Source organism: Leptosomus discolor, chromosome 9 (genome assembly GCF_034619465.1).
Source record: "Leptosomus discolor isolate bLepDis1 chromosome 9, bLepDis1.hap2, whole genome shotgun sequence".
Classification (NCBI taxonomy): Eukaryota; Metazoa; Chordata; class Aves; order Leptosomiformes; family Leptosomidae; genus Leptosomus; species Leptosomus discolor.
Window position 1 is genome coordinate 14,214,725 of NC_141399.1, and position 23,033 is coordinate 14,237,757.

At 46.5% G+C, this 23,033-nt stretch overlaps 1 protein-coding gene across 5 annotated transcripts in view; it reads right to left on the reverse strand.

The window, feature by feature from the left end:
- Positions 1–11,096: 11,096 nt before the first annotated feature.
- Positions 11,097–23,033, reverse strand: part of FLNB (filamin B) — a 72,276-nt gene continuing 60,339 nt past the window's right edge. For all 5 annotated transcript variants that reach the window (XM_086470112.1, XM_086470111.1, XM_086470115.1 and 2 more), the window contains 13 exons: positions 22,752–22,925; positions 22,441–22,599; positions 21,848–22,051; positions 21,078–21,230; positions 20,631–20,753; positions 19,783–20,049; positions 19,203–19,340; positions 18,998–19,113; positions 17,041–17,173; positions 15,810–15,986; positions 13,130–13,348; positions 11,996–12,199; positions 11,097–11,284 (listed from right to left, as the gene is read on the reverse strand). In XM_086470112.1, the coding sequence (XP_086326238.1) occupies positions 11,097–11,284; positions 11,996–12,199; positions 13,130–13,348; positions 15,810–15,986; positions 17,041–17,173; positions 18,998–19,113; positions 19,203–19,340; positions 19,783–20,049; positions 20,631–20,753; positions 21,078–21,230; positions 21,848–22,051; positions 22,441–22,599; positions 22,752–22,925 (2,255 nt within the window). The remainder of the gene's footprint in view (positions 11,285–11,995; positions 12,200–13,129; positions 13,349–15,809; positions 15,987–17,040; positions 17,174–18,997; positions 19,114–19,202; positions 19,341–19,782; positions 20,050–20,630; positions 20,754–21,077; positions 21,231–21,847; positions 22,052–22,440; positions 22,600–22,751; positions 22,926–23,033) is intronic.

Below are 23,033 nucleotides of genomic sequence, written 5' to 3' on the forward strand. Positions count from 1 at the left end.
GGACCTTTCTGCATTGTGCATGCATGTGTGGATGCTTCAGAGCTGCAACCAGTAGGACACAGGTCTGTGCCTGGTGATTTGCAATATGTAAAATGTTGCTGAACTTGGAGTATTTGCTCAGTGTGGGTTTGAAACTGCTCACAGCATCGAGGGCTTGGGGAGAGACAGAAAGAAAAGACAGAGGGACAGGCAGTGAGAGCCCCTTTTCTGCACTAACCCAGCCAGCAGCAGCAGGAAGAGTGGTTCTCACCCCTGCCTGCCTGCCAGCTGCCATCACCCTGCCTGCAAATAGCAGGTGAGAAGTCCTGTGGATCCCAGGTGACAGTGCTGCCAACAGAGAGAGTGAGCAAAACTTAAATTAAAACCCGATTTCAGCATCCTGACGTGGAAGCGAGCTGCCTCCCACCGCACCCTGTCGTGCACCAAAAAGTTCTCCAATGAACCAGACTTTAAGGATGGTTATTTAACATAGTAGTGCAGCGATCTGTTTTCTGAGCGCAGCCCACAGGCTGTATTTAATGCAAACCAAACCCCGTGACACAGATGGCATCTGAAAAGCGGGAATAATCCAACTTTGTCGGTAGAGGCAAATATTCATCTCTCTTCATCAATGCCCCCCCCCTCAGTTTGTCTGCTGACGAGGCAGGGCGGGGTAGCACACAAGACAGGTTTTTAGGGGAGGAAGACAGTTTGGCCTTTGTGAAACTCACTGTCTGTGGGGAAAGAATTTGAGGAAAAAAACTAAATCAAGAGGAGATTATCCCGGGGAGGGGGGGGGCTGTGCAGGGAAGACAAATCCTCCAACTTTCAGTAGCAATTAATCTTGAAACGATACAGCATTTCATAAGCTCCCTTGGTTATACTCCAGTCAAGGCAAAAGGAAAGAGCCTGATTTAGAACAAATATTGACACTGGGATTTTTATAGAAATACCATGGTCTGGCTGACAGCAGCGATCATTCATGTGAAGGCTGAAATCAGTCTCAGTCTCTGGCCTCACGTCTTAGTCCTACATAAGCCCCTATTCTGTCTTGGGTTTCAGAAAGCAGCAGTGCACAAAGGAATAAATCACACTCCAGGAAAGCAATAATGGATACATTCAATCACAAAAAATATGTAATTACGACTAAGTTTTACTGAATATCTTTGTCCTTATTTGTGACATTGAATATAATCCTTTACCCAGGATTTGAAGATAAAAGATGTGGCCAGAGAGTAGCTGCTGCAGCGGCTGCAGCCTCAGGCATGATGTTAGTGACTGTTGGTCTAGAGATGCTATTGCAGAGAGGCTGAGCATTTGACCGGCAGAGAGACATCTTAATGCAAAATGATGCTGCTCTGTGGAATGCTGGGATACGCTTTTGTGGGGCTTAAAGCAGACAGACAGCATCTGTGCTTGGTTCACAGCATTTGATAACAGCCGGGAGGTGTCCAAAGCTCATACAGTCGGCACAGTCAGTGTCTATAGATATTCCTGTGTTTATTCCATCTATTCATTAGACAATATTATAATTACATCCTAAAATATTTAACAGTTAACGTCGTCTCTAGATGTTCCACACCGAGGGATCATTACCCAGCTGTCCCAACTGCAAAGGGGTTTTTAAGTTGTTCCAGCCTGCAGGAGCCTCAATGTATTCTGCAGCCAGAACAAAGTTTCTCTTTTGATGAATGAGGCTTCTTGAGGTTTATTTATGATCAAACAGAAGTTTTACACTGGGAATCTGAAATAGCCTGAAGAGACTTTGTCTCATGCAAGCCAGGTCTCAGATCGTGGCTGGGAGAGAAACAAAGAGGCTCTTCAGAAGCTGAAAACTCTGTTTCCTTCACAGTAGCCCTGGCCATGTGAGAACACAGAGCAGACAGGGTTCAGCTGAACAAAAAGTGCTACGACCCTCCCAATCCCTCAGGTTTGGGTCCTTGGGAAGCCCTTCTCCAGTGCATGGCACTGGAGGCATCCTTACTTCCCAGAGCTCCGAGGTCTCCACAGAGGTCCCCTCCCCAGCCCCACAGGAGGTCCTTGCTGCCCTGCACCTGGGATGCAGCCAGGGCTGCCCCTTGCCCTGTGAAACCCACATGGGTATGGTTTTTGCTGCTCTGGAGGAGTAACTTGGCAGGGAAACCCCCAGGAACCCACCGCAGCAGCCCGAGGCAGCACTGCCATTTCCCCATAACCTCCATTGTCTCCACTGGCTAGGCTTGTCCATCTGCGCCTTGGTCTCCTCTGAACAGGGCTCATGTCCTCTTCCTGGCCTTGGCACTGCTCCCCAGCAACTCCCAAGGGCCTCGACACCTCTCCGCCTGTGCTGCAGGGCGAGAGAATCTTTGGCCCTGGGCAAAGCTCTGTATACCTCCTTTTGCCTTCTTTTAGGTACTGGCAGCAATGAGGACACAGGAGAGATGGTACAAACCCCCCCTAGAGACCCACCTGGCTTGTTCATTCAGGGCCTGTATATCACCAAACACAGACTAATGGAGCATGCACTGTGACTGAACATGCAGCATTAGGGGAACATTAAAAAATTCTATATAAAGCATCATCAGCCAAACATGCTGGGATGTGCTGTTTAACAAACTGCACAGAAGGACAGGGGTCAGCAGGACCAGGGACTGTCCCCTCTCTGCATCATGGCAAGTGTCCCCAGCTCTTAAGCCCTTTGGCACAGCAATGTCCATATGCAGCGCAGCCTCTCTTATTTGGGTTTACATCCACATTTGTTTTGCTTTCCTGAAAGTTTAATCGTGCACGAATACACACGGACATGAACGATTCAAGCCTGAACACTCTCCAAAGCTTCTGCTGCTTCCCCATCATGTGAGCGATCGGTGAACAGAAGCGGGTGCCAAAGCCACCACTGATGGGGATTGGGCTCAGACCCATATGCATGCTGTGTCTGGACACACAGGTGCACACATGCACAGCCACATGCAGACGTGCAGCAAGCAACTGGGCTGCAGCCCCCAGAGAGGCTGTGTTGCGCTATTGCACAGCAGGGCCCGTAGCACTGATAGCAACATCAAAGGCAGAAAAATCAAGCAGCCTACCAGCATGGGACTACTGAAGCCAGCAGCTGGTCCAAGCTTGGCTGCTTCATGGCTCCCTCAGTGTCTAGAGGGATCTCAGGGAGCAGCTCGGGGCCCCAGGCTGGACTTGGCCACTCACTGGTGGAGCACCCACCGTGGGAAAGGATCAAGAGTGGAGCAAGGGCTGCCTGGGCCGCTTGGTTTCAATCTCCCTGTAGCACAGTGCACAGTGGTCCCCGGTGGGGCTTTTCTCTGCCGAGCAAGCCAAGGAGATGGAGAGCAGCAGGTGAAGACAGCAGTCATCTTTTCCCTGCCTTTATTCAAAAGGAATACAATTTGAAAAGGCACTACTTTTTTCTCCACCTATGTGTCATTAACAGTACTTCCACAACCTCTGCCAGCCCCTTGTCCAGGATAACACAGGTTTCTCCCTTCCACAAGGGCCCCTGGCCACCTCCGCTGCGGGGTCATACGTGCATTAAATATTATTAGGGCACCCTCTGGTGGCACTGCTATAAATCCCAGCACCTGGGGGGGGTCCCCGAGGTATTTAGACCCAGGTGCCACAGCACTGCCGGCAAATCCAGCTGCAGCAAGGAGACGTTTCATCCTTAGCTGGGAGCTGCTAAATCCGCATTCCCACATGTGTCTCTACACAGACCTTTTCTGTCCACTGTTGAGAGCTGGCCCGCAGCTGACCCTGAAGTGTCCCTGTTTTCACTGGGTCTGTAAACGAGTTCTGCAACAAAAAGGCAGCACATTTTTTGGCTCCAGGCCTGTTTATTCATTGCCCACAGTTATTTAACTAGGAAACACGCTGCAATGACCTTGACAAGACCACCCTGCTTGCAGGCACCAGCTCCCAGGACCAGGTGCTGGCAGGTTACAGGGCACATCCACCCAAGGGGACTCCTTGGTGTCCCTTGCCATGCTTGCATCAGGAGCAGTGGGGTGGCTGGTTTAGCCCTGCAGCAATCACAGCCTTTCCAGCCTGCCCAGCCTCTCTGGACGTCTTTCAGTGATGCTGCTTCTGCCCTTTGGTGGCTTGTACCTGTTTTTGGAAGTGGTGTGAGGCCACTCTGATGCCAGCACCACCATCCCCTCTCTGCCATGCCTGTCTGTAGCAGACGCTGCTGACCCCCTTCTCTGGTGCTGGAGCAAACTGCAATTTGGATCTGCAGCCCGCGGGGCTGGGTTTAGCCCACGTTCCTCTCCACTGACACAACCTCTCCATTATCATCTGGTATAAAACGATGAATGCCCTTTCTATGCAGTCTGGTTTTCTAGCTGGTGCGAAAAACAAGGTTAAATACTTTGTGTGTCATTTTAAGTATAGTCCCTCAGCTGTTGGTGTTCACAGGGTATTTGCTGTTAGTTGAGGGACAGATTTATAGGAATTAATTTCCATATTGGCAAAGGAACCAGAAACCCTGAAAAGCTCTGCAAGCGCTGGCATTTGAGACATGACTGCTTTTTCCTCAATTGGGAGGAGGGCCTGATCCCTGCCATTTTCAGTAAAGCCAGATGCAAAATCCCATCTCTGAAAAAAAAATACCCTAGCAGGACATCACTGTCAGAAAGAAATACCCTCCCAGCAAGGCCAGCTCCTCCATGGGGCTTGAAGGATTCACAGGCTTCCAGCTAAGCACAGATGTAAATATTTGCAGTACCAAGGTCCTGCAGAAAGGCAGTTCATCACAGGAAAGAGCTGTCAAATGTCCCTCTGGGTCCTGCTAAATCATATTTTGCCTATCAATTTTTTGTTTTTTTAAAATCACATAGATTAGCCTTTCATTCATGTTATATAAAGAAAGCGCTGTAAATCCCAGTCAAATTAGTAGTGACATGAGCTATAAATCCAGCCTGATTTAGTGGCAATGTTTTTTCTAAGTGTGCAATCTAAGTTCACAACTATGAAAATTAACTCTGAAAGTCTGAGAAATTCTGAAAAGCCATTTAAAAGCATTTTCCCAGGAGGCCCTGGGGAAATAGGCTGCACAAGAGGGAGAGCTGGCAGCGGGGATGTTTTGATAACCTTCTGCGAGAAGGACCTGCTGAATATTAACAATTACTGCAGGCTGCAGAGCAAAAACAATTGCTGTAGCCCATCCTGCTGCTTCCTCTCCAGTTCGGATAGAGCCGTGAAGATGTGGCACCTCATGGTGGGATGGAAATGGAAATATCTCTAAGTTACTGTAACACAGGGCAAACATATTTTTTAAAATAAATGTTTACTTACAGGAGTTGGGGAGTTTGATGTTGAACGGTGTGGGTACCAGGAGGGTTTGCTCCTGGCCCACAGCAATACGGTAGGGCTGGGTGCTCCGGTGACACATCCTACACCACCACCGCCAGCAGCAAAACTTGAGACACTCCTTTCTGCTGCTCTTGATGCGGACAGGAGATGTAAAAAATAAGACAAGTAAGACCCTTCAATCCAGTTGGCACAGAGCACAGAATAAACACCTGGGGATGCGTACGGCAGCTTTGTGAGACACCGTCCGCTGCATGCTGGCGGGTCCCGAGCTGTCCCTCACCTGGCAGAGGCCAAACTGGGCAACCAGTTTCATTTGGCCTGTGGGACAGAGCGGTGCAGCCAGCTGTCATGATAACAAATGCTTTGGAAAGAGTCTTTCTTCAAACAAATAAGAAACGCTGTGTAAAAACGCATTGTACCATTCTCTGAATTACCAGTTTCATGCAACTCCATCCCAATTTCTGTCAAGTGATGCCTGTTCATATGTAACCACTCTGGACAGGCTTTTAAATATGATTAATACATAGTTTGTTTCCTTTTTGTTTTTAAATAAGAAAGGCTCATTGTCTGTACTGCAAGTACATTTCAACGTGGGGTAAAATAAAATGAAGTAAGTTTAAAACAAATACATTTAGAAGTTAAAACTGAGTAGAGAAAAAAAACAGGTTCTGGATTGGAAACTTTACAATCTCACTTTCCACAGATAATTAGAGGGAAAACTAATTACAGGGTGTGCATAAACTTACCAAAACCAGAGTCCTGCTAAGTAACAGCCTCACTACCCACATTGCTTATACACCCAGTATCTGTCAGTGCAGCTCAGTGCTTTTTTGGTGGGTGAAGGGAAATCCATTTTGGACACATAAAGTACTCTGCGCAGTCCCAGGCCTGGCATGGATTGGAGACTTACTGCTGGAGTAACATTGCCAGAAAAATTAAGTATACTGTATTATCTTTTTTATACATGTATCTTTAAAATAACTGAAGGATTGATTTGAAATAATTTAAATATTTAATAATTAAAATAATTGAAATAATTTTTATACATATATATATATATACACACACCTTTAACTTATTAATCACTTACACTGTTACTGGAAAGGGCAAAGAGGTACTGCCAGCCTCGTTCTGCCCGTGCACCCCACAGTCAGCCCGGCCGGTCACCAAACGCTCCAGCTGCTGTGAGTTCACCAGCACACACATCACAGGGGACATGATTTAGCCCATTAGTAAAGCAAGGCACTTGGTGCTACACCCCGAACACTATCATCCAAGGCTTATTACACTGCAAGAAGCATAATATACCAGGTGACACATGGCACGTGAGCTATTTTACTGGCATGCAAATGCTGAAGCAGACAACCAGCTCTTGGCAGGCCCTGGATGGATCACCTTCCCCCGCTGCCCAAGGCAAGGAGCCGAGCAGAAAGAGCACCTTATGCCTTTTGGAAGGAGCTGCACTTTAATGCTTTATTTCAAAAAGGCTGAAGCTACTTCGAAAAGCAAAGCCCTGTGCTGCCAGGGTAATGCTGAGGGAAACGGTAGAGTTGGCAAGCGTGTGCTGCAGCCTGGGACCAGCCAGAGGCTGGAAGTCCCCATGGCCAGGGTTTTCCCCCAAAAAATGATGCACAGCTGGGCAGAAGGCAGCTTTGTGCCCAGTGTGAAAGACACGAGCAGCAAACCGGGACCTTTACCACTGTCAGGCAGTGGGGCCTGTGACAAACTGCCTCCTGCAGCTAACGCGAGACTTCTTGGCGTCTTTTGTACCAGCCACAATAAAACAAAAGGCATCCATTCACATTTGCGAGCAGTGCAGAAAGCCAGGGGTGTGCTGTTGGCAGGTTCATGTACACCATGTGTCTGTGGAGGGGCCATCAACCACCTCGCCTCCCACCAGGAGCGGCCTCCAAGGCGTTGATCAGAAGTGGTGGATGCTCTCCTGATTGCATTTCTGTAATAGAGCTGCACAAGACAGAATGCAATTCTGTTTTGAGCAACACCCAAGTATATGAGCTATTTACCATGCTGGCTTCAGTGATGGCCATCAGAAATAGAGGCAGGCAAGGCCAGGGACATCCAGAGGGGTCTGAAGAGGGAACTCCAACAGCTCCCCAAAACAAAGTAGAGGGCCAGTGGGCAGCAAATGCAGGTGAGACCCCAGGTTATGGCAGGAACAAGCACAGCACAGGAACAGGGACTGCTGTAGAATGGACTTGGGCAGCGTGAAGGACAGGTGGAGTGTGCAGGCTGTGAGAAGCCCCAGGACATCAACTCCAAAGATCCCTTCTCCTTGCCCATTGAAATGAACAAATGCTTCTGGCATCAAAAACCACCAATACCAGACAGGGGGATGGGATGCTCTTGAGAGTTACCATCTATTAGGTAACTGGTGTGCTGCAGGGACTTACCTTCCACCACCTACCAAAACGTCCTGTGAACCTCCTGGAGGTGCAGTGGGTCCCAGCAAGCTTTCCTATGTGGCAGTGCCCCGACTTATGGGCTGTCCTGGGTCACTGGTCATCAGCAGGCAAGAGTCTAGCTGGCTACCAAGGGCACTGCCAGCTCTAGCTGAGTGCTCACAGGACAGTTTGGACCAGCTGAGGAGGAATGGATGAGTTCCCAGCAGGACTCACAGGTACGACGTGGCCAAACCCTACTGCAAACCACCACCAAGGACAGAGATTATAAACAAAGAACCTTTCAACCAAATTGGCAGGAAAAAAAAATAATTCCACAGCTAGAGGTAAAAAACCCCATGCCAATCCTCTGTAAATAATGAAGAAAGTGCATCTCATACCATTGCAACTCTACCCAGCAAGAGGCAGAGGGACACCAGTAACCCAGTACACTGACACCCCAGCCCCTCAGCTGCCTGCTAAGGTGGACACTGCAAATGGAAACCTTCGTCAGGGTGCCGCAGACGAAAAGCAGAGCACAATGCCCCCCAAAACACCGCTTTATGCCCAACACAAAGTCAGTCCTCAGCTGCCAGAGCTGGTGGAACTGGCTGAACGTTCATGCCAAAGACAATAGGCACAGTCAAGTTGCACCAAAAGCTCTTCTCATCAACACCACCATCTGCTTGCTCTCCCGAGCAAATTAATTTTTGTGGCTACCCCACAGCTGTCAGTGCCCAGGCAAGGTAGAACTGCTCCCTTGAAGTGGAGCTCAGCTTTTGCTGGAGGTAACCTCAGACAAGGTAACAATCAGGGTCCATTAACTTCACAGACAACTCCCATTAATTTCAGCTAGTATGATTACACCAAGACAGGTTGCCCAGAGAAGCTTTGGTTGCCCCCTCCCTGACAGCATTCAAGGCCAGGTTGGATGGGGCTTTGAGCAACCTGGTCTGGTGGAAGGTGTCCCTGCCCATGGCAGGGGGGCTGGACCTTTAAAGGTCCCTTCCAACCCAAACCCTTCTGTGATGCTAAGATGCCAAGTGGTTAACAGCCAAGAGAAGGCCAGACAAGAGGAGGGTTACTGGGCAATAGGAGTTACACAGGTGCAAGGCTCACGCTTACTCAACCCAACAGCTGTATCCAGGTTGTTTTGTTGTTTAAAAATATTAAATAGGAGTTTCGGGCTGACATAGCACGAAGCTAATGAAACACAGTTACCTATAAAAAGGAAATAAACTGATAAACCTTGGGCAGGAAAGTCCTTGGCAGCCGCCGAGTCTCAGGTTTCAGCAGGGCTTCCAGCGGGAGCCATGTTTGGGAAAACATCTGCTAGTTTCCATGGCCGTGTGCCGGAGCCGGGCAGCTCCAGGTGCAGTGCCGCGCCAGGACCCACCTTCTGCAAACAACCCCAGGGAGCCTGGAGGAGCCGGCGGGTGCCCCGGGATCGGACCGATAACCCTGCCGGCACCCCTGGGGAGGTGCTGCTCCCCAGCTCCGCTGCCCCAGTACCTGGGGTCTACACAGGGGAAAAGCAGCACAGACATGTCATGTCCCGTTCACACTGTGCCTGCTGCCATCCAGTACGTTTATGCCACAGTGTAAACTTGTGCCAGACTTCTTGGTTTAGGAAAAAAAGTTTTAGAGAAGAAAAATGAATGGCACGGAGGTTATGCCCAAGTTTTTCATGGCTAGACCCATGGCTCGCAGGCCGGGGGTTATTTGGTCTGCCTGAAGCTGCTGCATGCTGTGGTTTTAGTTTGAACTTTACTGACTACATATGAAAACAATCCAATGTTGTTTTTAACATGCACATTTTAATGAAGCAAACATTTCTATTTAATAAGTTATAAGATACAATTTTACAATCCTGCATTTTATTCCAGTTTATTTTGTTTTTACTTCCTAGTTTACAATGTACTGAGCATTTCACATTAAGGCACAAAAAAAGCACAGTAAAAACCTCCCCCCAACCTTCCTTTATTTCCCCAATGACTGTGCTGGAGAATAGTGCATCCACACGTAACTACAGAACCGTAAGCGTGAACTTCTCCCTAGGGACAGACAGTGATGTTTCAACAGGTTTTCAACAAATCCTACTTCCCCGAATTGCAGAGTTAAAGCTCATTTGGAGAGTTTACTAAAGCCCCAGCAGCTGACAGCAATTCAGATACGCACTTGGGAAGTAGCACAGAGCAATCCAGAACAAACAGACAAGTTATAATAGAAGTTTTCATTCCCTGACCCTCTGCAGGAATGCCTTTTGCAGTGCGAAGGGGATTTCAGAAGAGACGAGCATGCTTCAGGAATGTCCTTGGAGATCTAATAAAACAACTTGCACCAAAGACACGCTTGTTGATTGGTATTGCTATTACTGGTAAATTGGCACACCCACCCTCCCTCCCACCCTGTAACTGACTACAGATGCGGGGTCCCATCCTCAGGCTGTCTTCTTTGCACCATCTCAGCTACTCACCTGGCCCACAGCCTCCACAGAAACCAGTGATCATCTTTCCCAATACACCACTGTGCTCTGACCTGCATCAATTTTGGGTCATGCAGGTGAGAGCTACACCTGGCTTGGCAAGTTTAGGGGCTTTAACCCAGGCAAACCGGGGGGTTGTTCTTAAATCAAAAAAAAGTGTGGGGAGTGACCTGTAAAGTTACAGAAATCTCACCAGAATCCCAAGCTAATTAAAAAACACATTGCTAGCATCATGGCCAAAAAGCTACCTGTCTAGATTTACAAAGCGTTAACATAGAAAGGCTGAAAGCTTCCAAGAAGTCACTTGCAGCCTGCTTTTGGTTTGCTATAAAAGACAAACTTTTCCTAAATGTAAACCATTAGCAAAGCATTTTCAGAAACGTTTTAAATTTGAGTGGTAAAGCCACTTTTAGTAGCTTTTCATAATGTTAAGCGTTAAAATGGATCAAGTATACAAAGGCACCTATTATAGTACCAGTTTTACCTCATTTCTTTACAGAAAAGAATCTGAACTGGGGACAGCCCAAGTCATATTCCATAACTAAAACGTAAAGTCTCCAGTCAAATAAAATCAGTAGTTAAGATACCCAATTACAAAGACAAATTCCAGTTTTCAATTAACATCTAAAGTCTTTAACATCCACAAGGGAAATTAGTGTCTAGTTATCCACATGATTCTCCAAACATTAACAGTGACCCGGACAGTACTGCAAAGGTACAATTTGAGGAAGACATTAAATAGATTGACATTAGGTTGGTAAGTAGGATAGAAATGAAATGCTTGTAAAAAATAAAGTTACAGAGTTTACTTCTGACTGTATTGAAATGTGAGCCGTGTATGTCTAGATACTGCATTTTGCAACAGGACTGCACCCAGTATAACTCTACATCTGAATTGCAAACGCAAAGATCAACTCTGACGCTCGGTGAGTTTAAGGAACAGTGACGTGGAAGGGACTCCCAGGGATGTGCTCGTCACCCCATTTCACTGCCAGAATATAGTCACCCCTTTCCTTGACGACATATGTTACGTTGTACTGATGGCTGCCCAAATGCTTGATGGATACTTCTTCGCATGGTATTGTAGGTCCGTGGACGCCAACTAACAACATATTTGAACCTACAGCAAAATAACAGACTGTTATCATTCCTAAGCTCAAATAAACAAGCATGGTTGTACCATAACATACTAGCTCCATAACACAAGGATTTTGTTATTTTAATTCACAGAGTGGTAGTCTGAGGTATGGCTAAGCTGATTTGGTACAAGAAGGAATTTTATTTAAAAAGACCCTTCAACCTCATAGAGGCAAGGGTTTATTTGTGCATTTTGCCGGACCTGACAGGCTACCACTACCTAACTAGAGCACAGGAGATAACAACACTGCTCACGAAAGCAAGCAGGGACTGCCTTTCAAGTACTTCATTAGAAGTTAATAGCAGAGACCAGGAACCACGGGTGGCCTGTAACCCACCCACCACAAAGCTCCCAGATGACGATGATGATCAACGCTCAAGGCTTATGGGAACAGCTTGCACTACATGCTACAATGCACCACGAGGATTGCTTAAGTCCAGCAACCTGTTTGTTCTGATGCCATAACCCTGTGGTTTCTTCCACGTGCACCTGGCTCAGATAAAGCCATTTGGAGAGGAACTGGCATCTTTACAGCCTTTATATTAGGACTGATTTGGTCCATGGAGCATTTAGAGTTTTTCTTTAGAACCAGATCATCACCTCAAGCTCTAAATTTTAACTTTGCAAGTTGGTTTAGGGCAAAAAAAATCCAGCTAAACCACCCTGACACCCAGATAGTTCTTATACCCATACCTGCTTTGCTGCAGTCCACAGAGAAGGAGCTTTTCTGACCCACAAAAGCCTTTGAGAGTCCTGCTCCCCGGGAAACCACTTTGCTAGCATCTGAGGTGGATTTGGGAATGGCACTATAGCAAGTTTCAGTTGATGACCTCGTCACTGACTCTACTAGGATGGAAGAAGTTTCGTTGGCGCTGCCTGGGCTAACCAGTCGCTGTCCTGGAAACAGAAGAGATTTCTGACATTCAGGTTCATCCAATCTGAAAAGTGTTTACAAGGAGGTTTCAAAACCCTCCTCATGACTAGCATGCATTCTGCATCCAAAATGCATTTTCAGAGAGGAGCAATCTCCTACTTGGGTTTTTAAGCTGACATCTTCCAGCAACGCTGGCAACAATCCCATCCCAGAGCCCTTGAGTGGTTAAAAGACCACAGGAACTTCAGGATTCATTAAGCAAAGCTAGCTGCTTAAGAAGAGTTAATTGTGCTCCAATCACCAAATGCCAAAAACGACTTGAGTTGGCAGAAAAGCAGGTGCAATTTTGCAATAACCCATTTTGAAAGCAGAGCATGTCCCAGCCCATGGGAGCGCAGTCCCTGCCATCCACTCCCAAGAACATTACCACGCCACGGGCACCAGGAGAGGGTTCACTACCTCAGGGGCAGCAGTAGAGACGAAGTCCAGGCTGTGCTTAAACACAGCACTGCAAAGAGAAAGAGCTTCCTAAACCAGCCTTCCTCACATCATCTAGGAGCCTCCTGACATTACTGACCTTTGGTTAGGTGACATCTGCACCAAAATGAGAACAGGAGGGGCATCATTTATGCTACAGGTGACCAGGTTTCAGGCTTTGGGGGGGAAATGGGTAAATAAGTCATATTTCCCCACTACCAATGCAACACCCTAGCACTAGGTCAGGATTTAATATTCCCCCATGAAGCTGTTTTACTGCCCTCCACTGAGCCAAGCTGGCAAGCTCTGTGACTAATGCTCCTGTAGCCTCTCCCGAGATCCCTCACCTAGGCTTTGGAGGTGATGGGGAGGAACATTTCGCCTCGCACGCTTTTGGACATCTATCTTGGACAGACATATTTGCTGAATGACACAAACTACTTCAGGCACACAGTAAACACTGGTTAGCTTTTTACCTGTAACCTTTGCCTTGAAGGGGCTGCCCACTATGTGGTTAGGTCCACCATACTTAACTCCAATTAAATAGTTTCCTGGAGCCATGGGTGTGTACATGACTTTGTAACCTTCTGGAGTTTCCTGGCAGTCCATTTTCACCTTTGATGGCCCTTCAATTGTAACAGAGAGGGTACCTGGACCAGCCTTGGTCGTGTTAATGAAAAACTCCGACTGCAATCCTAGAAAGATGTAGCACAGTAAGACACACTCTTCCTCACACCTGATGTTACAAAAGCAGCCCGTTATTAAATAGGAATGGGTAACTCAGTGCAAGACGAAGCTGCACGAGTCTGCAGGCAGGGAGGGACAGCGTGCCTCCCCCCAGCATCCTCACACAGGCCAGCCCTGACCGGGGGGCTCTGCACCCTGGCAGTCTCCCTGCCAGCACCCCGTCTCCCTCCTCCGCTCACGTAATGTGACTGCTGGGGCAGCTGGGAAAAGAGGTCATGAAAGCCCTTTAGGACCAAAATGGAAGGATTCTAGTATCAGAAGACTAACTGCCTTAAGAGAGAAAACTCTTAGAACAAGAGCCTTTCTACTGGGTGTCGGAACCCGTGCTGACACAGCCTCCTGCATGGCTGAGCTTGGGAAAGCTCGGAGCCACCTCACTGCCTGGACTGTAAATCAGCAGTGAAGAGTCCACGAGAAAGCAAAAGACAAAGGGCAGGAGGTCTCCTGTAGGAGACGGGTATTTGAACTGCTCAGCAACAGCACTCCAAGCAGTTTGTGGAAACAAAAGCTTGTTTAATTACAGCATCTGGTTAACACAGCTGAATTATTGCTGCTAATACTAAGCCAATGACACAACACCAGCAACACAAGAAAAAATTAAGCAAGGCTTTCAAATAATTTACTGTCAAGCTTTGGCTTCAAGTATTTATGATCTTTGGACTGTTATATCAGACACTGCTGAGGAGGAATAAAGTGCTCGAGCTCAATCAAAACCAGGACAGTTATGGGAAAGTTTACTACAGCTATGACTGAAGCATGCAAGTATGGCGACAAACTAGGGAGAAGTTTCTAGCCCCTCCACACAAGAGGCTGCTGTGTCACAATGCTGGAAGAACCCAGCTTCCACAGAGGAGTGTAGCATCTTCCAGTGCTTTAGCACTAAATCTCATTGGTGCCGCCTGTCTGGGAGGTAAGGCAGTCAGCTTGCAAAATGCACCGCTCAACCAGAGGAAAATTAATTCCCAAAGCCAGCAAGCTTCACAGCTTCTTGCTGAAGACTTCTTGCTCCAGTCACTGCTTTTTCCCTGTGCCCCAAATGAAGGCTCACATTGTTGGAGGCTGCAGACGCGCACCCCTCCCGGGGGAGTGTTTCAGGTGCTCAGCCACAGGCTATTGAAATCTCTACACTAGATCATTGTTTGGAAACGCTGCTCAGCAGCTCCCAGAGCACTGAGCTTTTGGCAGCAGCCAGGATTCAACAAGGGGGCACTGAGTAACTTTGCTGAAGTTAAACAGTCTATTTAGACTAAAAACAACCCCAAGCACCTTTATAGATGGAGAAAAATTCCCCTGTCCCTGATGTATCAGTGGCTAGTATTAATGAGTGCTTTTGTTTCCACCTATTAAAGCAGCACAGGGTATAATATCTTTATTTTACATAGTATATCCACATGTTTCCCAAAACCAATTGCTTGGTTTCTCCAGAACAGCAGAAGTTTGACTGAATTACTGCAGTATTTTTTTTTCCAGGGAGAAAAAAGGTACGAAATGGAATCCACAAAAGACAGCAGTAGGTAGGATAAGAGGAACTAGCTATCACCTTGCATATATAAAAAAAAAAAATACACATCAGTTTTACTCTGCTATCCACCTGTGTGTGTGGCCCAAGAAAGCAATTAAATAAATCAAAGTGCAGCACATTCTGGAATGTTTTCATACTTTCTTACTAAGGCCATAAGTCATGTAAATGAAAAAAGTTAACATCCTAAACTCCACATTCTTGAGTTGAGAACTATTAGATGGGGCAGACACAGCAGATAACTAGGTGTCAGATTTCCAAGAAAAGTCAGTGTTCACGCTGCATCTGAGACACATATATCAACTACGAACAGAACAATCCACCATACCTGGAGTTTACACATCACATTATATTTAACTCGATATTTCTTAGAGATGCAAGCACTGAAGAAAAAGTAACTGGGTATACCCTCGTGCCCATTGAATTAACAGGGGGATGCAAGTTAAACAAGACTCCAACTAGACAGCCAGCTCAGTATCTGCATCCACAAAAGCCTCCAGCCTTTGTAGACATCGTGTTCAGGCGTGGAAGAGAGCCAGAGCATCTGCGGAGCTCCAAGGGACCACCGATGTGGAGCTAAGCTAACCGGTGGAGTCACAGCCTAGCTGCTAATCAGTTAAGTGAACTCGTGCTGCGGTTGCTGGTTTACAGAGGTTTTAAGTTCATTAAGGTTTAGCATAGCCTGCAGACTTGCTAATTGACGGTTATAAGGCTTGAGGAGCATGCAAGAAAGCAAAATCAGCCTGCACCCAGGTCAGCAGAGAATGTTGGTTAGTTCAGCTGCCTGAGCAGGGAAAGTCATGTAAAAATATGCCTAGGAACAGCCCCTTTCTCTCTCAGAAAGCCAGAGTGCAAACAGGCCTGTATCAGAGCTGTAAAAGAAGGGTTACCCGTGGTACCGCTCTCCAGGCCGGATCCGTACGCCGTGACAAGCGCGGGATTGCCCGCCTGCCCGGGCTCGCCCACACGCACTTTGAAAGGGCTGCCCACGACGTGGCTCCCGTTGAACTTCACGTCGATGGAGTGGATGCCATTTTCATGGGGGATGAACCGAACGGCATACTTGTCTGCAAGAGAGAAGTGGCTTTTCTGATGTATCAGAGATAACAACAAAGCAATAAAACAGCAATTAAACCCAGCGCAGGGCTGGTTAGCAACCCAAGCAAGGCTTCTGTAACGCTTTGACATATTTTGGTCCCAGCTTATACAAACTCAGCTGTGCAAGCTGCTAAGCTCATATTTAAGTAGGAAAACACTGCATTTATCACAGAAGGTGTCACGGGTTGCATTTTCACCTTGTCTACTAGGACTCCGTCTCAGCTGTCATCGTCTGCAGGGTGAGTTTTAGGGTTATTTGCCTCACATGTGCACTAAACGTGACAGCTTAATCACAGCCCAACCTGTCAGCGGTCAAGGGAGCAGTGCACAGAAGAAAAGCAGCTGGTAAGAGCAAGTCAAATCTCACCAGCAGGCTGAGCATGCTGCTTTGACACCACAGACACCGCACCTTTATTCAAAAAATAAAGTCATTTTGCAATTTGCTGATACTTAAGATTTTTGATTGTGTGTTAACCCAAAGGAGGGACTGATCTTCCCCAGCTGGACAGCTGCTGTCTGTCCATAGCACAGACCATAAGTCATTCAGACTTCAAGTGAAAAAGAAAAGCTCATTGCTGAAATGGGTGTTGAGCTTTCTGTAGTGTTTGCTTACATTCAGCTTCCCTGACGTTCCATATGAAGGAGTGCGAGTTAAAAATAAACTACTAGTCAAAGACAGAAGCATAGCTTTGAAAAATAAACTTCTTCCCTTGCTAAATTCAACAACCACATCGTATTTCATTTATGACCAGTATCACAGTACCTTCACTGGCAAGCCAAGACTTAAACATCTGTATCTTAAACAAGTTAGGGCTCAGGCATTTCATGAACTGTCTAGGAAAAGCATGGACACAACCCTCACTGAACAACTCTTGACACCACAAAGTCATTCTCCAAGCAAGGTGCTTGTCCCTTGGGTATGCTGTTTGCAACCCAAAGGGACTACATCCCCTTCGCTATGGGGCAGCAAGCGTGTTTTGGAGGTCACCCAGTTTCTTTTGACCAACGTAAAGCTGTGCTCACCTGGCTCCAGCTCAGACACGTGGCACTCTTCTACAGCTCCGGAGGGGCTGTGGACTTTAGCATCGATCTTGCCCTTTGCCCCATTCAGCCTTATAGCAAAGGATGCCGGCTGATTAACTTTTAATCCAGACTCCTGAGAATGCAACAGTTAGATTATCAAATTCAAACCTCTCATTTCAGACAGCGTAAGATTTGTGGCAGGGAAATAGCCGCTTCAGCACAAGTTCTTTTTGGATTCCAACAAAAGGCGTAAAGTTGTGACTTGCATTAACTCTCAAATCAGAACCTCTATCCCTCTTAGGGGGTGGCTGATTTAGGAGTCACCCACACTGGCTAGGCTGATTTTTCCCATGGTAACAGACTGTTTTTGGAAGCCAGATGACTTGGACAAATAAGGCAGAGTCATGTTTACGAGACTAGTCACCCATTATCACTGAAGTCAGCCACCCAGTATTCAGGCACTTGATTTAAAGGATGTTTAAGCTATAGCTCCATTTTCATCCCGTTCATTCATCCCAGATTCATTCAGGGGAAAAGCCTCTGATAATCCAGTTGCCTGAAAGAGTAATATGCATGTTTATATTTGCCACAAGAGGCTGCACTCAGAACGCCACCACAAGACGTTTTAACATAAGAAAGCAATTTAAAACACAAAACCAGATGTTGCCATGCTGTCAGGCCATTGGTGGAAGGAGAGGCAGCTCAGCATCCGTGCTGCAACGGTCCTCAACCACAACAGCCCATGTAGCAGTAATATTTTACGCTGAACATACTTTACCTGATTTTGTTTTCAACTAAATCCTGAAGAGATAAATAAATGCAACTGAGTAGAACTGAGGTACAATGTATAAAGGAAGTCCCTGATGTGGGTTTACTGGAGGCTGATGCTGCACACTGCGCTCCGTTACCAAATACTCAGCTTTATCTACCTCTCCAGGGCTTAATTGAAGCGAGTATTCCTGTCAAAGAGTCTTTAAATGAAACACAAGAGAAACATCAATGCCACAGTGACTAATTAACGCCCTTGTAACTCCTGGTTAGAAGAGATACTATTGGATCAGGCTGTCATGATTCATTTACACAGCCAAGGTGGAGGAGTCCTGCAGCCCAGGCAAACTCCTGGGGACCACGGCTGGGACATATCCAAAAGAAAGACTCAACTGAAGTACTAACTGCTTATTACCACTCGACGAGGACTGAAGAACAGCATATTTAGACACAGATTCTCAGTCTCATGTCCAAGTTTCTGGCTTCAGAGATATAAGCCAGGCCTTTGATGTTTCTTGTATTTTAATGCACGTAACCACACACATACAAAAATGATATGGTGAGGTTAACAGACGAGCCCAGACCAATTACAAAGCTGTGATTCACTCCGAGATTTGCTACTGTTCATGGATCATCTGAGCAGCGACTGTGTGGTTTCATGACATCAGCCAGAGCAAATGTGCACTCTGACCTCATGGCGGGGCCCATCTGCCCACACGAACGCTACAGCAAGGCTGCAGCAACATCTCAACCACACAGCCCTACACTGCCTTGCCTGTGGAAACCCACGGCTTCAGTCCACAAGCCAATAGAGTAAATCAGTACCAGCATGATCACTGGTGGTTTGTGTCCATGTTTCAGTTCTCCTTGGCCTTTCCCTAGTTAATGGAGGCGGAAAGCAAGTTTTAGATCCTCCAGTGGTATTTCAAGAGCCTCTTAATTCTTAATTCCCACCTGTAATATGCTCAGTTGAACCTTCTGCCTTCAAATTCTGGCTAGCCAGAGCTGGGCCAGCTCTACTGGCCCAAGTTACCAGCTGCCAAAAAACTTTTCTCTGGCTGCAAGCTGAGCTTGAAAACAAGCACCAACCAAGGCAAGGTTATCACTAAGGACAACCAAGTTAGTCTTGGAGAACAAGGACGAAATCAGTCTGTGTGGCAAGTTGTGGAGATGTTTCCTCATGTCTCACCTGAAGGCTAGTGACAGTGAGCCTGCGAGCATCATCAGAGGGGGCGATGACAGGAACCAGGTACGGGCTTTCAGGAATGTGCTCGTCATTAAACTTTATGGACACCTCATAGTTGCCTGCAGAGAGAAAGCAGCAGATAGCACCCTTAGTTTCTTTGAAAGTAGCATTCAGTGTTATTTCAGTATGATTTGGTCTTGGTACACACCTGGCTCTTGAACTATGTATGATACACCACAAGATCCATCCTTATGGTCCTCAAAGGCGATTTCTGCTTTACTTGGGCCTTCTACAGCAATAGACAGTCCTCCAGCTCCAGCTTCCCGTGTCCATATACTGAACTCAGCTGTTGAAGCACATGAGAGCACACATAAGTTTACTGCTACTGGGTTGCAGCTTCCTCCTAACAGATCGTGCAGCATCCCATACTTAGGCGTACAAGGAACAGTACTTCGTCCTATCATCCTGGATGACAACACTCAGCAGTTTCTCCAAGAGGCTCCTAGTAGCCTTGAATTAGCCTATCAGACCTGTATAACACACCTTACAACCTCAAGCTCATACTGTGGAGCAGCCAGTTTTCAAAACATGGATTTCCAGACTTCTCCATCCACACGACACAGCAATATTCATGTTTCTCCATTGACCAGCCCTGGCTTGGGGCGACCCTACAGTGTTACACCAAGCTCTGCTCAAGCTCTCAGAGGAGAGGCTGACAGAAACGAAAGCACTGCGCTACAGACCTGTGCACAGCAGGCACTGGAGCCTAGCAAGAGCAGAGGACTCACCTGGGACACCCGTTTCTCCACGCTCCAGCCCTGGACCTCCAGCTCTCACTTTATGGGCTCCTCCCTCACCCAGTGGCCCCACGGTGAACTGGAAGGGGCTGCCCGGCACTGGCTGCCCTCTGTATTTGACATCCACAGTGTGAACCCCCATTTCTTGTGGCACAAAGCGGACGCAGTAGGTATTTTTGTCAGCTTCTACGATTTCAGCATCAAAGTTTCTTCCAGAGGGACTAGTTACCTGGGCTGTCATATCCCCACAATCAATTTCTAACAAGAAAAGAATAAAAAATGTAGATTAGAAAGTAACAAAGGGTTTTGGTATTTTCTTTTGGGAAGCAGGACCTCAGCTCAAGTGATTACACAGTATAAATGACAGAAGAGGCACATACGTGCCAGTTTGTACACTCAGCTAGGTGCGTGCTGCCGAACAGCAAGTCCAGCCAGTTACAGCTTATCAGGTGCTGTGGAGGCAGATGAAGAGGCTGGATAAGTGCAGCCAGCTAAGACTGGCTTATGTGATTCACATTTGCCAGACAGCAGTACAAACACTTAACAGCCAACACGATGGTCTTAAAACCCTGGAAATAGTGTGAGCTGTGCAACCTATTCTCCAGCCTGCTGTACACAGAATAGATCAAGGTCTCCCTGGTACTTATTTCTCCGTATGTCGATCATGATTACGCTTATTTTTAACCATTCAGAGACACCACACTATCAAGTGTTTCTTCCCTAAACTATCTTAATATGAGGATGTCATAACAACATTAAAGTTCCTATTTCCACTGCTTCAGGTACACCCACACTACACAAGTGCAAGTTACTGTTACGGGGATAAGGACATTGCTTACCTGGAATTTTTAGGTTCAGATCACAAATGCTTCCTACTGTTGCAACAGAGGGAGCCCGTCTTGTTCGTGTGATGCTCTCCTTAACTCTTCCTTCACCACTTATCTTCACAGTAAATGGGCTGCCTGTAAGTACCACAGCAAGTCATTCCTCCTCTGCTCATTACACCCTGCATCGAGGGGAGGAATGGAAGCTTCCTCTGACTTGTAATGGATCACAGGTGAGGTTTTAGAGCCAGATAACAGTCAGGTCCAAGTGAAATACACTCATGTAACCAGAACAGTTTTGGATGCTTGCTGCTTGTGGAGGGTACTGGTAGGACCTCCTTGAATTTTTGGGACTGATGCTCCGAGCCAGATCACACAGCCTACCTGCAGTTCCAGTGCACTGGCCAGCTAGGTAAGACTTTTGTTGTACTAACGAAAACGTTGCCCAACACTTCTGCTTACCTGGAATATGTTCATCTGCAAATTTAGTGGACACAATGTACACGCCAGGTACAGTTGGAAAATAGGACACTTTGCAAGTTCCATCTTCTAGGTCTTCCGTTTGGATATCTACCTTGCTGGGTCCTTCAACTGCCAATGAGATCCCACCATAACCTACAATACAGCTAAGTTAGCCTCAGATTTCCATAGCACTATTATAAATTTGACATAAAATAGTCCAAACCCATAGCAGTAGCTAGTTGGTAGGTTTGTGCTGTAATGGACACATGGAAGTTGCATGATACTTTAAAGACATTTTTGTAGTCCTAATCAGTCAGATATTCAAGGTGCAGCATGCATTCAGCTCCTAAAATGCTCTGACCATATCCCTTCTATTTCATTAATGTTGAAAAGTTAGCTTCAAAGACTGTGGCCAAGGCTCCGCATTAAGCCAACGGGGAAATATCTTCCTCATTTCATTCTTGCTGTACACAATGATACTAAAAGCAGCACCATCAAACGAAAGTAAGTTTCATCAGTGCCTCAGTGATAGTCCTTGTTGGCTGTAATGGAAAATATCGGCCAAAACAATGCAAAGTATTTTAGAAGTTAATAGCATTGTCTGAAGTTAATAACTGACAAGAATGACCATGCATACTTAACACACTATTTGTATCTGCTGCTTTGCAGCTTGTGACCTGGTGATCGCACACTGAGGGACACACAATGCTCTCATTTAGAGACAATACATATCTCACAGCATCTCACAGTCCCTTTGCGATGGAACTAACCTGCATCTCTGGTGTCTACAATGAAGTCACACATTTCAAAGGTTCGTCCTTCTACCAAGCCACGTCCGAAAACTCTTGCTCGTCTGGCATCTCCTATCTCAGACTGGACCACCATGATTGTTACAGGGCTGTTTGGTACATGGCTCCCGTTTTTCTTGATGCTAACCAGATGTTCTCCTACTTCTCGTGGAATGAATGAGATGCCTACAAAGCAGAGAAATGTGACAGACTTACTCACTTTTTATGCATGCTATATTTGATTTAAATGCCTTAATCACACCAAGAAATGAAATACTGAAAGAGCACTCTCTTTACATGTGCTGAAGTATTGCTCTCAAATGGGCCACAAAGCCATACACATATGCTGACAGAAAGTATTTAAATCACAACCTGGCATGTCACATGCAAGCTAACACAAGAGGTCATTCTTCACATTCTCCTGTCTTTGGCCAACTGTACCAAACAATATCAAATACTTGGTTTGACAATGCTCTCCTGGGAAGGAGCACAGAAGTCAGTCATTTTACATAGCAAAATAAACTGGAGTAGAGGCTACTATTCCAGTCCCTCAGATCAAGACTGTCAGAGCTTACCAATGTGGTTATTGGGTAGCCTCTTCAGAAGACAAGGCTCATCACGACCTGATGGGGCTTTAATGCTGGCTGTTAGGAGACTGAGATCAGTCTCATTGATGTCCAGCAAAAAGTCAGCAGCAGAACCAAGCTTAACCTGGGACCGTCTCCTGTTATCATCTGAACATATAAAGAGAAACAAGTCAGAAAATATTATAAGGTTAAGTGCAGAACAAGTCAGAGGACTTCATGTTCCTACCACAAACCAGGTCCCCCATGCTATCAGAAGTTAATTTTCATTATGAAGTATTTCAGAAGTCTAAACTTTGTACCTGTGATCTTGGCTGTGAACGGACTGCCCGGGATGTGCTTGTCGTTGTACTTGACCAGGATGCTGTAGTTTCCAGGTAGAGTGGGCAGGTATGTGACTGTGCACGTCCCGTCTTTGTTATCAATGCAGCTGATCTCTGCTTTTGAAGGTCCTTCGATAGCCAAGTCCAGCCCACCTAGGAAACAAGGAAAACAGCACTTCTGTAAATCTTCATGCACACCAAGTCCAAAGATTTAGTCCAAAGAGGAAGATCCAGTACTTGGTACTGAAAATGCAGCTTAGG